General features: G+C 40.6%; 1 protein-coding gene across 6 annotated transcripts in view; it reads left to right on the forward strand.

The window, feature by feature from the left end:
* The window catches only part of RBFOX1 (RNA binding fox-1 homolog 1), a 353,845-nt gene that overhangs the window by 216,665 nt on the left and 119,953 nt on the right, over positions 1 to 17,227 (forward strand). For all 6 annotated transcript variants that reach the window (XM_061209599.1, XM_061209598.1, XM_061209601.1 and 3 more), the window contains exons 3-4: positions 4,526 to 4,669; positions 13,725 to 13,778. In XM_061209599.1, the coding sequence (XP_061065582.1) occupies positions 4,526 to 4,669; positions 13,725 to 13,778 (198 nt within the window). The remainder of the gene's footprint in view (positions 1 to 4,525; positions 4,670 to 13,724; positions 13,779 to 17,227) is intronic.

The raw sequence follows: 17,227 nt of genomic DNA on the forward strand, positions 1-17,227 counted from the left end.
GTTTACGAGGTACATTTCTAATTCAGTTGGTTCCCACTTTAGAGCCAAAATGACTTTCAAAGAAAAAAAATCAGACATGGATAAATCAAGAGTTCTTCTTTCAACGATTAATTCCCACTAAACCTTGGCATGCACAAGCCTTGGGGAATGTAATTGCAAACCAGGTAGACTCTGCCTTTCAGAAAGACACATTCTAGATGTTTCATTCTTTTAGTAAGTTGTGTAGCTTTTTCACATTATTTTTGTCTATAGACATTGTGCCCTGTGCTTTGCCATAAGCTTCAGCAGAGTTCTCAGGGATGCTTATCCATCTGTGCAGGGAACCTGCAGGCAGGTCTTCATCTTGCAAGTGCTGGTGGCCTTTCTGGAGGCTGAAGGAACGCTTCTCAGCCCGGCTGAAGCATGTCAGTGCATCCAGAAGCAGGTACAGAAAGGGGGTCTTGGAGCCCTGCATTTGAAGGGAAGACTCAAGTCTCTTCTCATTTTAAGGAACTCATCAGAGTGACCAGTGTGATGGATGAGAGCCTGGGGGCACCTCTAGTAGGGACATTCTCCCTTCTTCTGAACCTGGGTTGAGGCCAACCCTTTTGAGAGCCCCATGCCACCAGAACTGGTAAAAAGTACAACCACACCTTGATAACAATTACTCATTCTCCATGCATTTCTGGTCTGTTTGCTTAGCAGGGGTCTTGGTGAGTTGAATGATGGCCTTCAAAAAATATGTCTATGTTCTGATGTTCGTAAACCTGGGAATGTGACCTTATTTGGAAAAAAAAAAAAAGGTCTTTGCAGATGTAATTAAGTTAAGGATTCCAAGACCAAATCATACTCAATTTAGGGTGAGCTCTAAATCCAATGACTAATGTCCTTGTAAGAAGAAAAAGGCAGAGGGAGATGAGTCTCAGACATGCAGAGGGAAGAAGGCCAAACGAAGACGAGAGATTGGAGCAGTGCAGCTCTGCTGAGCCAAGAGGCACCAGCAGCTGGAAGAACAAGGAAGGATTTCCCCTGGAAGCCTCCAGCTGGAGCGTGGCCCCGATGGCACCTTTATTGTACATTTCTGGCCCTTACAACTGGGAGAGAATCAATTTCTGTTGCTTTAAGTCACCAGAGTTTTGGTAATTTCTTAGGAAACTAATAGAGGAATATAAAACACTGAATATGTTCTGAATATGTTTTCCCTGAAAGTTCCCAACAAAAAGGAAATCTCACAGCCTGAAATACTCAAGATGTGGGTCAGTAAGGGTCATTCCTGTAGCTCTGACTCCTAGCGTGATTGAGGCTCTGTCGTAGCTTTTTTTGTTCACCTCCTACTGCATTTGGTCCTCATCAAAGCCCCGTCTTGTGTTACATCACACCACAGAAGCAGGCATGCTCAATCTAAAAGATTTTTTTTTTCTATTTTTCTTTTTCAACCTCTGGATCCTGACATTCCTCCTCTTCCCTTTCCTTTCCATTCCCCTATGATGTCTGAAGTATTTTTGGTTGAGTTTTTCTTTTTCCGTGTTATCTTTGAAATTACTTTTAACACACAGGTATTCCGACGCAACCATTTACGAGCATTTGTATATTTGCACACGCTACACAATGATTAATTGAGCGGTGTATGTTTTTATCAAAGGAAACAACGCAAAGATTTCTCCAAAGTCCTGTTTGACTAAAGATGATTAATTTTCATTTTCACATGAGCAGCATAATGCTATTAATCATTTAATATGTTTAATCATAATCTGTGTAATTCCTAATTAGGTTTCTTAAGCTGAAATATCCAGCAGATATACACAAATCCAAATCTAAGTTTCCTTCTTGGGAGGAGAAGGAGCTGGTTTTAATTTGCATTTGAACAGCAACTTCTAACAGGAGGGAAAAAGTGGGCTTGAAAGCATGGGGGCTGAGCTGCTGCTTCTGCAAACTTAGAGAAGTTTTTTGTTGGCGTAGTTAAGACCCCTGACCCCTCTGAAAGTGACAGTCTTATGATGCAAAGTCATTTCCATCTATCTCATGGGTATGTCGCCAGACCTCATATTACCAGCAGAGAAAATACAGTCCCTGCTCTGGGTCTCAGTGTTATAATATTGTTCTTCGACTGTCACTTGAAGGTGGCAAAGCTGATGGGTCACTCCTTCATTCATTCATTTCTTCATATACTCGTAATGCATTCACCCATTCAGTTGGTGAGTCAGCAAGCCAGGAAAGAGACATTTATCGTTCATCTCCCATGGCTCAGCTTGTATCTCACGCTGGCCATGTCACACCCCTGCTATGATCCTTAAGTGTCTCCTCCTAGTTTTTAGGATGAAATGTATCCTCTTGGTCTGCACCCAGGGTTCTTCATGGTCCAACCCCTGCCTCCCTCTACAGTGTATTCTCCCGCCCTTCCTTCATACACACGCCCTCCAACTAGTGACACGAAGGTCCACATGTAGTCCCCCGAATCCAGAACACGATTCACCTCTCTGCATCCTGCCACATGCTTTGCCCTCTGCTGGTACAGCATTGGTCCCCTTTACCTTTTCTCTTAAAAATCTCCCACTGAAAATGTAACCTCCAGAATCGGCAAGCCTGTGGTGTGTCCCTGATTTAAGTTTACTCAGCCCCCTGTGATTCATTCTGACCCCTGCTCTCAATAGTCTGTATTACAATTGTCTTTTTCTACCTCTTTCTCTTCCACTAAACTGGGGACTGCATATGCTTTGGAGGATGAACTTAAGTGTCCAGGGGATAGTAGTTGCTCAGGAAAGATGTGTTTAATAAGTGTATGAGAACCTTTCCTTCATGTTTCCTGAGAGGCTTTTTGCACGTGTCCTTTGACATTTTTGTAAAAATCACCTCCAGTCTAAAAAATGCCTTACCTCCCATTTATTGACTGTATTGTGTGCCGAGAACTCTGCCAAGTCGGCATCATGTGTTACCGTGTTCAGTCGTCACAGAACCTTATAAGGTGTGCACCATTGTTATTGCTCATTTTCCAGATTAGAAAACGATCACCATCCTCTTTATTCAATCCAACAGCGTCGGCAAAATGACCAGGTACATTATCTCCATGATGGGGCCCTTGAAAGTTGAAGAAAGTTAGCTGGTAGGGCTTTGACTGCCAAAGGAGCTTGGAAGAGTAGTATGGCAACCACCGGAAGGTCTTGACTTCCAGATACAATTTAGGGTGTGTTAGGAAGGAGTTGCCAGTGAAATCTGTCAGTAAACACAAGGGTTGACAAGAAAGTCACTAATTATGCCCATGTTATTTTGGCTTTATATATACATATGTCAGTTGGTAAGATTGTCTGTATTATTTTACACCTAGCTGCCTGCATTGATAGTTTTGTCCCAGGTAAATGCTTCTAAATTGCTTATAAGTAGGTGGGGACAATCCCTTGCTGGTAAATTTGATGGGCTTCTTGCATGGGTTTTTCATCATTGTTTTAGTGAAGCTGGTTATCTGATGTAGGTGGCATCTACTGCCACCTAGAGGCAGTACATGCTAATTGCAGAGAAAGTATCTAGAAATGAAGCATCTCTGAAATGTTAAAACTCTAGAACTGAGAGTATGGGAATGGCCTATATGATTAAATCAAATGTTAAAGTGGCTTTTCTCCTGGTTCCTGCCTGTATAGGGGTGTCAATGTGATATCATACTATCCAGGCTTTTACTTGGGGGATGGGGTAGAGTGGGAGGCAGAGTAATGAGTTATGATGATAATGTAACATTGTCTACACCAACTTAGGCCAACAGAACTTGCTAGATACAGATGTTCTATATCTGCATTGTCCGACATGGAAACCACCAGCCACGTGTGGCTACTGAGCATGCTAAATGTGGCTAGTGCAAGGAAGGCACTGGATTTCCCATTTTACTTAATCTTAGTCCATTTCACTTTAAAGAGCCACAGGGGGTCAACCATAATGAACAGCACAGGTCTGCACAATCAAGAAATGAAAAATGAAAACCGTAAAAAATAAAATTTAAGTCCAGCAGATGGTTACTTGGACTTCAGAACACCAAACAGGCTTTTCAAATGTTTTAGGAGATTTACTAATATTTTTATCTGTATGGCCTCAACAATTATGCAGGCGTATTTTCAGATTTTTGAACAGCCTTGATGAAGGGATACCTTTAATGAGTATTCTCCTTTTCTAGATGAGGTTTTCTCTAATTATCTATGAGAACTCACTGCACCCCAGTACCAGCGGGCCCCTCCCCTTGCTTTATCCCCGTAGTGCTTATCTCCTTCTGCCAGCTCTGTATTTCCTTAATGAGTTTATTGTCTGTCTTCCCCTGTGTGAATTAGGATCCATGACAGTAACGATCTTTGTTGTTTTGCTCGCTGCTGAATCCTGGATCCGTGATGGGCGCTCAGTGGATGTTCAATAAATATTTGTTGGATGAATGAATGAATGACTCAGCAGTTTCTTCCTGTCCTTATTCCTTTGTTCTGGCATTTTCCTACCATTTAGGGGAAGCAAAAGCACACTGGAAAGAACATTCGGGTCCACTCAGAGCCTCTTTGCTTTCCTCTTGTTCTTTTAGCAGACAGATGATGCGGCACCCACGGATGGTCAGCCCCAGACACAACCTTCCGAAAATACGGAAAACAAGTCCCAGCCCAAGAGGCTGCACGTCTCCAACATCCCCTTCAGGTTCCGGGATCCCGACCTCCGACAAATGTTTGGCGTAAGTACTGCCTTTCTCCTCTGCAGTGCCCACTCTGGGATCCCCAGAGTCCTTCCCTCCTCATGTAAGTTCTTGGTATTCATAATACGAAGGTGAGGTGTTTACATGGCTGGGGAAAAAAAGGCATTTTAGATCCTAGTCTGTGGGTATCTTGGGGCCAGGATCTCTATGATTTTAGTATAAATTTCTTTGCATATGTTCACCAGGTTTCCACTTGGACCAATGGTACTTCTTCTAATTAGTAATTTGAATGTCAAATGGAAAATGGGCTCCCAGATAACACATGGTTGCAACAAGCCCATTGATGATCCCCCATCGAGTGGCCCGGGACCCCATGTCATGACTAAAATAACCATGATGATCCACCTTGGTTTTTCTTGCTATTGCAATTGCCAAATTATTGCGAAGAGTGACTCATGACATATTTCTGCAGACCTTACTCTTTCCCAGGCACTGAGCATCTAGATTTCAGAGGAAGTTGAGAATAATTAGTTCTGCATAAAGCTTCACTAAAACAAAACAAAACAAAACCACTACAGATTTCTGAGTCTGACATGCATCCTGCAATGTACGTTCTCCCAGAATCCGTGGTGAGGATTCAGAGATTTTGATTGTGATGTCATATGCCACAAATGACAGCCTTGCCCAGGCACCATGGTGGAACACAGAGCAGGGCAGAAGCCACCACCAACCCAGAGAAAAGAAATGATAGGGTTGCTTGCTCATGGGACATTGTGACCCTGATTCTTTTTCTGTACGATATTTGCACCATCCTCCTTGGGAAGGGATGAGTTTGCCATTTCTTTGGACTCAGTGTTCCACCAAAGGACAAAGCTATGACAGGACTTGGATAGTATTCATTTTTGCAAATGCAGTCAGTCTATTTGTCTATGACAGCCCAGCATTGGTGGGAAGTGTCTGTGGATTCAGTGAACAAAACTACGTCCTTAACATATGACTTAGAGGAGAGGTTGGCGGCCTAGAGATTCCCCTTCTAAAAGCTTTTGGGTGGATGCAGATATTACAAAAGGAATAAGAAGAGGCTCAACTTTAATGCCTAGCTCTGAGCCAACTAGATCTCCTTCCCCATGTGAAAAGGCGAGCTCCGTGTCATCACTCCACAATGGTGGGGTTAGCATGCACATTTTCTTTAACATGCATGATGTTTATCAAGTATGCATCTGACACAAAAGCAAAAGAAGCGTCCTCATATTTAAGACACCCAGGCTTGAATCCTGACATTTCAGTGGAAAAGGTCAACTTCTGCTCTTTTATCTCTCTCATTTGGTAATAACCTTGAGTTGAGCCCTCTAACTCTTGCAGAGCAGAGATACCCTCGGGCACTTTCAGGTCAAAGATGACTTTGAAAAGTGCAGAACATTCAAAGTTAAAGCCAAGGTTAAGTGTGTGTAAAGCAGTGAGACCAGGTTTGAATGATCAACAGCCAGAAGAATTAGATCCCTTTTGCCACGTCAGGTTCAGAAGTTGTCTTGCTCTTCAATGTGTCTTAATTCATCAAGTGTCACTGGGATGCTGGCTTTGAATTTGGTCCTCTTAATGGCCATCCTGTGTTCTTTTCTGGTGTCACGCATTGCAACACACCCGAACTCCCACCCCTGAGGATGCTCTGTCCTCGCTGGTCTTCTTTGTTATCTTGAAAGTTACCAGAGGGCTACACTGCTAAGGTATTCGAAATATTCACAGCTAGACTCCCAAGAAGAGATCCTGCTTGTGTGAATATCTGAGCCTCTCTATTCTTATCGGGGTAGAACAGCTGGCATAGAGCGAAGTCTTGCCAAAAGATGGATCGTGCTACCGGTTGTCAAACCTTGATCAAAATCTACTAGTTTCAGAGCTACTTTTTGTAAGTCAAAATTTTCAAGCAACTGACAAGATGTCGATTTGACAAGATGATAGCTACACTTAGGATCTATCTATCTATTCAGAAAATGCAGCATTCAGTAATTCTGAAATTAATTCAGTTCATCACAAACTGCCTCTCTGTCCATTTTTTAAAGTATGCAAGATTTTTTCGTGGGTTTTGTCCATAAAAATCATCGGGGACCTATGGATTCCTGGACTCTGCAATAACTCTGAGACTTCCTTGGTTTACAACCACCATTCTGAAGCCATAGAGTTTTAATACTGCAAAAATCTATCCTTCCTGGGCAAACATGGGTGGCGGCAAACCCATCTGGTTATGTGATACATTTAGCGGCATGAATCACATGAAAAGGCATCTGTAAACATTCTGATTGGCTCCTCCACTCCAGTTGAGAGAATTAAACGTGGTTTCCTCTTTCAGTTCATAGTTACTCTAAGAAATTACATTTTAATCCCAATCAGGTGTTTTCCAAGTCATTGAGACATGAGATGTCATCTCTCCTTTTGTTGCTATGTTTTGCCCTGGTCCCCTCACTCTGGCAGGGGCTACAAGGAGTGAGATGGCAGAGAAAAACCCTCACAAAGATTTTTTGTTTTGTTTTGTTTTGTTTGTTTGTTTATACTGCAGGTTCTTATTAGTCATCAATTTTATACACATCAGTGTATACATGTCAATCCCAATCGCCCAATTCAGCACACCACCATCCCCACCCCACCGCAGTTTTCCCCCCTTGGTGTCCATATGTCTGTTCTCTACATCTGTGTCTCAACTTCTGCCCTGCAAACCGGCTCATCTGTACCATTTTTCTAGGTTCCACATACATGCGTTAATATACGATATTTGTTTTCCTCTTTCTGACTTACTTCACTCTGTATGACAGTCTCTAGATCCATCCACGTCTCAACAAATGACTCAATTTCGTTCCTTTTTATGGCTGAGTAATATTCCATTGTATATATGTACCACATCTTCTTTATCCATTCGTCTGTTGATGGGCATTTAGGTTGCTTCCATGACCTGGCTATTGTAAATAGTGCTGCAATGAACATTCGGGTGCATGTGTCTTTTTGAATTACGGTTTTCTCTGGGTATATGCCCAGTAGTGGGATTGCTGGGTCATATGGTAATTCTATTTTTAGTTTTTTAACCTCCATATTGTTCTCCATAGTGGCTGTATCAATTTACATTCCCACCAACAGTGCAAGAGGGTTCCCTTTTCTCCACACCCTCTCCAGCATTTGTTGTTTGTAGATTTTCTGATGATGCCCATTCTAACTGGTGTGAGGTGATACCTCATTGTAGTTTTGATTTGCATTTCTCTAATAATTAGTGATGTTGAGCATCTTTTCATGTGCTTTGTGGCCGTCTGTATGTCTTCTTTGGAGAAATGTCTATTTAGGTCTTCTGCCCATTTTTGGATTGGGGTGTTTGTTTCTTTAATATTGAGCTGAATGAGCTGTTTATATATTTTGGAGATTAATCCTTTGTCTGTTAATTCGTTTGCAAATATTTTCTCCCATTCTGAGGGTTGTCTTTTCGTCTTGTTTATGATTTCCTTTGCTGTGCAAAAGCTTTGAAGTTTCATTAGGTCCCATTTGTTTATTTTTGTTTTTATTTCCATTACTCTAGGAGGTGGATCAAAAAAGATCTTGCTGTGATTTATGTCAAAGAGTGTTCTTCCTATGTTTTCCTCTAAGAGTTTTATAGTGTCCAGTCTTACATTTAGGTCTCTAATCCATTTTGAGTTTATTTTTGTGTATGGTGTTAGGGAGTATTCTAATTTCATTCTTTTACATGTAGCTGTCCGGTTTTCCCAGCACCACTTATTGAAGAGACTGTCTTTTCTCCATTGTATATCTTTGCCTCCTTTGTCATAGATTAGTTGACCATAGGTGTGTGGGTTTATCTCTGGGCTTTCTATCTTGTTCCATTGATCTATGTTTCTGTTTTTGTGCCAGTACCATATTGTCTTGATTACTGTAGCTTTGTAGTATAGTCTGAAGTCAGGGAGTCTGATTCATCCAGCTCCGTTTTTTTCCCTCAAGATTGCTTTGGCTATTCGGGGTCTTTTGTGTCTCCATACAAATTTTAAGATGATTTGTTCTAGCTCCGTAAAAAATGCCATTGGTAATTTGATAGGGATTGCATTGAATCTGTAGATTGCTTTGGGTAGTATAGTCATTTTCACAATGTTGATTCTTCCAATCCAAGAACATGGTATATCTCTCCATCTGTTGGTATCATCTTTAATTTCTTTCATCAGTGTCTTATAGTTTTCTGCATACAGGTCTTTTGTCTCCCTAGGTAGGTTTATTCCTAGGTATTTTATTCTTTTCGTTGCAATGGTAAATGGGAGTGTTTCCATAATTTCTCTTTCAGATTTTTCATCATTAGTGTATAGGAATGCAAGAGATTTCTGTGCATTAATTTTGTATCCTGCAACTTTACCATATTCATTAATTAGCTCTAGCAGTTTTCTGGTGGCAGTTTTAGGATTCTCTATGTATAGTACCATGTCATCTGCAAACAGTGACAGTTTTACTTCTTCTTTTCCAATTTGTATTCCTTTTATTTCTTTTTCTTCTCTGATTGCCATGGCTAGGACTTCCAGAACTATGTTGAATAATAGTGGTGAGAGTGGACATCCTTGTCTTGTTCCTGATCTTAGAGGAAATGCTTTCAGTTTTTCACCGTTGAGAATGATGTTTGCTGTGGGTTTGTCATATATGGCCTTTATTATGTTGAGGTAGGTTCCCTCTATGCCCACTTTCTGGAGAGTTTTTATCATAAATGGGTGTTGAATTTTGTCAAAAGCTTTTTCTGCATCTATGGAGATGATCGTATGGTTTTTATTCTTCAGTTTGTTAATATGGTGTATCACATTGATTGATTTGCATATATTGAAGAATCCTTGCATCCCTGGGATAAATCCCACTTGATCGTGGTGTATGATCCTTTTAATGTGTTGTTGGATTCTGTTTGCTAGTATTTTGTTGAGGATTTTTGCATCTATAGTCATCAGTGATATTGGTCTGTAATTTTCTTTTTTTGTAGTCTTTGTCTGGTTTTGGTATCAGGGTGATGGTGGTCTCATAGAATGAGTTTGGGAGTGTTCCTTCCTCTGCAATTTTTTGGAAGAGTTTGAGAAGGATAGGTGTTAGCTCTTCTCTAAATGTTTGATAGAATTCACCTGCCTCACAAAGATTTTTGCATTTTTCTTCTTGGTCTCTTTTGTTCAATATGGCCATGGGGATTTCAAACCAAAACCAAACCCAATGGGAAAACAGCCTCCTTTTTCAAACTGCCTAAAATCTGGCAGTGTTTAGAACAACTTCTGTAACCATGAATAATTCAGCCATGAAGCTTGCAACCCCTGCAGGCCTAATGGTTACCACAGGTGCCTCAACATTTTATTTTTAATGTGTGGCTTTAGTGTCTCTTTGTCAGAATCCTGGTTTCCCTTCTTTCACGATTCGCTTTATATTCTTTACTTCCTCCTCTTTCGGATAAATTTGTTCCAGTGTTTGGCATTAAATCATCCAGGTCATCTTAGATTTCCTGGGTTTTTTTTTTCTTTTTTAGATGGAACATTCCTTGGTCAAAAAATGATGTGGCCACAACATCCAAAGCAGAAGCCAGAGTCTTTTTAAAACACCAGTTGGCGTGTGAGTGAATGGGATCTCTTATATTATCAGGGGCCTTGGTTCTGGATGTTTCACTGGAAGGGATGTTGGTTCTGGCCCCAGCTACCTACTTCTTGCTCATGTCAGAGCATGCGTTTCCGTTCCTTTTGAATTTTCAATGAACCCATGAAAGCAACGTATGGATTTCCACCAAATTAATCACAATGTCTTGCTCGTGAATAAAAAGCTCAATTTAACCTAATATTTAATAGTAAGCATTTGCGGGGTGAGAGAGGTGGTTATTATAGATCCAGACCTCTGATACAAGGCATTTCATTCTAGAATTGTCTTCAGAAACAGCTACTCAGTGAGTACTGGCTTCAGATTTTACCACTCCCTTGTCAAGGTCACAGCCTTGCTTTCGTTATCAGAATACAGGCCTTTTGGGCATGAATATGATCCACTGAATTCTCTATTGTCACCAGACACAGATTACATGACTTTCAGAACATGCAAAAGAAGCTTTCATTGGAAAAGAAAAGAAGCTTTCACGATCACCTTTGATGTATAACAAAATAGAGGTGTTTTCGGACATGGCACGTTGCCTTCTATTCTGCATCCAAAACATGAAGCTGACCCTAAGAAAACTGGGATGATGCCTTTTCTTAGCCTCCATGCACACTCTTTGAACTAAGCTTTACTTTCATGTTTTATACTGTATCCATTGAACACTTTTCAGAGATTTTCAGAGAAATATTATTTGATCTGAGAATATCTAAAAATGGGTGGTACCTATTTGCCCAAGTGTGTGCCTATAAGCTCCTGGATTTTATCCTTGACACAGCTATCGAAACACCTCGCCTGGATTCTGAGATGTTGTTGAACACGGCTGAATGTCGGTGTTGAGCAAACAAATCCTAGTTATGTCTGTGAATGAGTTGTGTCTATTTGAATTGAAAATGTGCCAGCTGTGTTTACATCATTAGTACCAAACTTCCCAATTAAACTGTTGATGCTATAAATATAGTACACAACTGCCTTAGGAAGGGGGCTTACATCAGCATTCTTCTTATGGCTTGTTTCACTGGCTTTGAGGATCTTCTACCCAGTGGCAACTGCCAAAGAGGCAAACATTGGGGACCATTTCAGGGCATATGGCGCCATTGTTCCATTTAGGGAATGACACATGTGAAGATTACTTTTTGATTGGTTCTGTCTCAACCAGATCTTATTTTAAAGGAAGTGTTTTTGTGTTGACTGCTTAGAGAATGTTCCATGGGTGACATTCGCTTCGTGGTTTTAGAGGAAGTCCTTTTCAAGCTTCTCTAGCCATAAATACGTGTGCTTCCAGCCTCTTAGGCCTGAAATAAATATGATAGCATCTGTCTGGACTGAATATTCTAAGGAGGTTATATCAGAATTATGGCTTCTGAGGAGTTCACAAAGCTGGAGGCCTTTTTAACTATGAAATTCATTTCACCTTTCAATGGCAAATCCTGCATTTCCCAAATCTGAAAATTATCTGCTATTTTTAACGATTTTCTCTGCCCAAATCTAGGGCACGGAAAATGCAGTAGAAGAATCTTCTCTTGACCAAAAGAATAGTTTAGTGTTCACAAATTACAGGGTGAGTTCGCTGCGTGTTTCTTGGTATTTCCATACTGCATGCTAGCGATGTAGACCTTCCATCTTCTCTCCTGGTTGAGCCTTCTCTTCTTGATTTCTTCCTATCCTTCTACTTCTCTCTGAAGTAGAGAAGCACTTCTGCTCCACAAGAAGAATTCAAGTCTGTAATCCCCTGGACGGGTACATATCCTGAGGGATGGGCATGTTTCTGTGGGCCAAGATGACATAAGCTTTGGGTTTCTTTTTCTTATAGTCAAAACTACTTTCATTTCCAGATTTTGAGCTATTTATATTCGACTGGAGCATGCATATGTTTTTCTGTCTTTCTGAGTAATGTAGATTTATTTGTACATTCCAGAGGATAGCCTCTGTATATTCCAATTTTTTTTTTTTTTTTTTTTTGAATCTCAGTAAGACCTTCTTGACACTTACTCTCCGGGCCTCCCAGTATTCTGTGAGTGGTGCACATGGGTCAGTCAAGCTGCCCCTAATTCTCTGTATCTAATTGTTCCCTTTCTCTCCTGCCCCTCCCTCCCCATGGCTCCATCCTCTGCTACACAGAGGCTGCTTAAGGCTTTCCACCGAGCGGAGAGAGACAGAATACAGAATCTCCTAGGGTTATAAAAGATGCAATGAAAATTCAGGCTGCAAAAGCAAATGGAACAATAGGAAAGCTCAAAATCAGGGAAAAAGAGGATGGAAATTTTACTTTATGTTGTTCTGTTTGTTTTTTAATCACTGAAACAGGCATTTGCTCTCATTCTGCATCAGGGTAAAATTTCTATCTGATTTTCCCCTGGGCCTTGTCACACACTTTTGCGCTACTGTCTCCCACCTGTACTCATGTAGAACAGACCACACTCAAAAAATGCCCATTCGACCTCATGTGATCTAAGAAAACAGAAAGGATTCCAGCATCAGGGAAAAGGATTTTGAATTATCAGATGCTTTTGGAGTGGGGTCCATGTTCCCATTTTTTAAGTGTGAATTACAGACTGATGTGCGTTTGTCACTAGGACTACTAAGGTAGTCTGTTACTAGTTGTAGTAAGTTACAAAATACAAGACACAATATCAGAAATTTGAATTTCAGATAACAAATATTTTATTAAGTATAAGTATGTCCCAAATATTGTGTGGGGTACACTTATCCTGAAAAATCTGAAATTTAAATTTAACTAAGCATCTGTATTTTATCAGGCTACCTAATGCATTTGTCATCTGAAACTTTGTTTCTAGATTTGAATATGTTGAGTTTCTTCCACTTTTTGTAAAGCCTATTCACGCTAATTGTCTAAAATCTGTTTGTTTAACAACATGGAGAATCATCTTGAAAGAAGTACATTTCAGCCTGAGGATAGACCACAACTATGCTGGTTTCTTGCTTGTGATGGGTGTCTGTGTAGTGGATCTTCCTTTTATCTTTACTTCTCTCTTATGGCCTGGGTGCTCCTGGCTTTTGCAGAACGAAGGTCCAAAATCCTCAACATCCCATTCTAGTCGGATATTTTACTCTCAAAATCCCACTTCACCAAGGGTGCTTTGCCCAGTGGCTAGTGACATAGCCTAGAAGAGTCCTTGTATATACTAGCTGTTTTTAATCTTTGCTGCTCAGTGCCTGGGAAGGCAATCACTCGCATATCAAGAAAGAAAAGTGGAATTAACCTCTTGGTTACATACTTGGTACTGGGCTCCTATTCTGATAGCTTATATGATGGGATATGCCATAATTTGGAAATAATAGATGCGGTTGTATTTTCTCTTGGTTCAAGTGCATCGTTTAATGAAAGAACAACATAAAATGTATATCCTTGATATGAAAAGAGAAAAAAAATTCTGACTTGGGGCACAATTACCCATGTGCATAATATGATTCAGTCTGTTTCTCTTCTTGCTTATAAAATATTTCTATTTCTTTGCAGCAATTTGGTAAAATCTTAGATGTTGAAATTATTTTTAATGAGCGAGGCTCAAAGGTAAGCAACTTCATTCACTTTAGAATTGTTTAGCTTACGTTGAAACGCTTGTTATAAATACGGGGAAACAACTGCACTGTTTTAATCATTACGTTGTGAAAATACACTTCCGTGGGAATTCCTTTAGGGACCACCTCCCGTTTCCAAAATTGTGGGGACTACATTGGATTCAGTTTAAAATGTATGAGGGGGTAATTTTAAATTGCTGTTTTATATATATCTGTCGATGTCTATATATCAATTTTCCAGAGGAAAACTACCCATGCTTAAAAAAATAATGTTGTTGCTACATTTTTGTTTTTCAGTGATAATTATGTTCTTTATATTAAAAAGTGAGTTGATAGTCTCATGAGCAGGTAAATATGTGATTATTCTGTATTAATAAAGTGCAGTTCTTTTCCTGGGTTGTAGGGGAGAAAATCTCATATACACCAACCTTTTGAATAAAACTTGATCCATTAGTCTGTGTACCCACGCACATTTTGCAATTTGCCATTGCTTTTAGTTAGCTTTTTTTTTTTTTTTTTTTTTCTGGGAAACCAATTTTTTTTTTTCTTTTTCTTTTTGTTTTTTTTTTTTTTCTTTTTTTTGGAAACCAATTTTTAAGTAGATTTCCGTAGAGCTAACAGTGTTAGTAAAAATCAGAGGTTATATGGTCAAACTCCAGCAACTTCAAAATGGAAATAGGTTGGTAGAAAAAAGAAAAAAAGCCCAACTATTCCAAAACATCTTCTGTATCAGTGGTCATCTAAGAGCAGTATCGAGACCGGCAGCGTCAGCACGACCTGGGAATTTAGAAATGCAGATTCTCAGGGTCCAACCCAGACCTTACTGAATCAGATCCTCAGAAACTGGGGCCCAGCAATCTGTGTTTTAACAGACCTACCAGGGCTGTGGTTAAACTGATAAACCCTGTGTCTTCCTGTTTTTGACACATGCCCACGCTTCGTTTGAATGCAAACTAGCCCTTTGCCCCCTGGGGCTTGGAGGTTGCTAAAGCGTCCTGCTTCTACCTGCATTGATGGAAAACGCAAGGGAGCCATCAGAATCTCCCTGGAGGAAAGCAGTGCATTTGGCAGAGCAGCAGCAGATACTGTGGTAGCAGGGAAGGATGCTGCAGAAGACTTGGATATTGACATCAGGAACTAGAAAGTGAACACGTTCAATAACTCTGCCTGGTTTCCGGTCCGCCAGGAATGTTCAGCTGCCTTCACATCCCCAGACTGTGAAAGTGGGAATGGAGAGAAGTTGATTACCAAGCACAGAGAGATCCCGGGTTCAGCCCCAGAGCTTTTCATACACAGGCAGTTTGGGACAAGCCAGCATCCAGGAGGGTTACTAAGAAGAACAGGTTTTACCTAAGGGGGCAAGAGCCAGTCTCCCGGGTATAGTAACCATTTCCTCCCCACAAAGCAATTCTTTATTATTCCTTGGACAGTCTGTACCCTCTCCGTCCTAAATAGGTTTAGTATTAACCGAATAGGATAATGCTGATTGAATTGAAGAAAGAAAATGCCAGTATTCTCTTTTCCACAGTCAAAATGGTGTTGTGATATGCCAGATGAGTGTAAAAAAAAAAAAGAAAAGAAAAATCAATTCATTATGCTCTCCTCATTCTTCTGTAATTTCAGATGTTTTATGGTCATCCTTGTAATATGTCAGTAGTTTGACCTCCAGGCTGGGGGAAAAATAAGCTAACTCTCTTTCTGCTCTGGTGTGAAAAGCATTACAGGTACTATTTCTATATGTGCAAAGTCAAGTGCATTAAGAGAAAAACGTGCCTGATCCCTTTCACTCAGGACTGATGTATTCTGTGCAAAGTTACAGAAGATGTTGGCCAACTTTCTTCTAATCCTGAGTCCTAGCACTGCTGCCTTTAAAGGTTTTTTTTTAAAAATTTATATTCCACGTGTACTTTGTTTTGTTAACTTTTGCAAGTTGGAGGAAGCTATTTAATTTTTTTCGAGAGCTGTTTAAGGACATTAGAAGAATATCGTTTGCTATTTTGAAAGGACAATGGTGGTGCTATTTTTAAGACTTCTTCCCTCATTCTCGTGATTAGCCTGTCTCTAGGGCTTTAGGAATAAGACCATTTAAATTTGCTGCATCAAGAGATTGATTTTGTGAAGCTGTGAAGCCTTTTTTTTTTTTTTTTCTGATTAAGAACCATCAAAAATAGCCTCTCTCAGTGGGTTTGCGCCCTCTGAAAGAACTGGTCTTGCAGGTGTGGGAGCTGACCGGTACCACTGGAATGTCATGGAGACAGTCCAGTTGGGAACTGCTGAATGAAGGAAACAGCTCACACAGGGATATCTTTCTTTCGTACTTGATGTTATCCTTTACGGGAAAAGGTCTTATTTAAAGGAACATTTCCACTTTAATTGTCGAGAAACCTGAACTGTTGGTATGACCTGATTTTCATCCTTTGGTACTGGAGAAGCAGCCAGGAAATGGGGGAGCCCTTACAAGCTAGGAGCTGACCTTCTGGCCATCCTCTTTGGGGACCATCCCAAGACAGCCACTCAATGCTCAATGAGGGTGGCTCAATGTGGGTGTTTGGTGTGTGTGTGTGTGTGTGTGTGTGTGTGTGCATGCGCCTGTGCATATACACCTATATACACACAAGCAGTATCTATATCATCCTGGGGATGTATAATGTACAAGTTCATGTATAGAAGGATAGCAAGTAAGCAAGGAAATCACTTTCAGGAAAGATCTGCCAGACTTGGAAAATGGAATGAGATAGCATTTCAGGGTGAGAGATCCTATCATTCATTTTTCCTTTTAGGAGATTTAAAAATGTTGTGTTTACCTCTGAAACATTTTATTTGGGGGGTGCAGCCAGAGATAGCTACTTTTTCATAGACCTAGGAAATGAAGTCTGCCCTTTGATTCAGTGATGTCTATAGTATTGGTTGCATTCCAGTACAAGGTTGGTGAGTCGGACGTGAGCGAGACAGAGGTGCTTCCTGTTCTCACAGACTTTCCAGAGTAGCCTGAGAGACGGATCCTTAAGACAAACAAATGCAATAGAGTTTGCTGTGTTCTCTAGCGAAGAAGAGGCTGCTGAGACTCCAAGCAGGCAGACCAATCTTGTTGGAAGCTGGGAGGGCTTCTGGGAGAAGTGGCATTTAAGCTGCAAGAAAAAGATGAGTCAGGGTTTCCCAGGGAAGGGAAGCAAGGAAGATGGTCTTCCAGGGAGAAGGGGCTGCGTGTGAAGAGGCGATTGGGAACAAGTGGGTCGTAAAGCCCTTAGTCCCACAGGAAAATGAGCCTTCAGACCCTTATCAACAGCTCTCCTCTTCTAGGTGATAGGAGTTCTCTGCACCAGAAACTAGGGGAATCAGATTTTCATGTAAGATGAAAAGTCAGCGCACGCATCCATCCTGGATACTTCAGAGCCTTTATTTCAGCTATAAAATATTGTATTTGTATTACTACAAAAAGGG

The sequence above is a fragment of the Eubalaena glacialis genome, chromosome 13 (assembly GCF_028564815.1).
Source record: "Eubalaena glacialis isolate mEubGla1 chromosome 13, mEubGla1.1.hap2.+ XY, whole genome shotgun sequence".
Lineage (NCBI taxonomy): Eukaryota > Metazoa > Chordata > Mammalia > Artiodactyla > Balaenidae > Eubalaena > Eubalaena glacialis.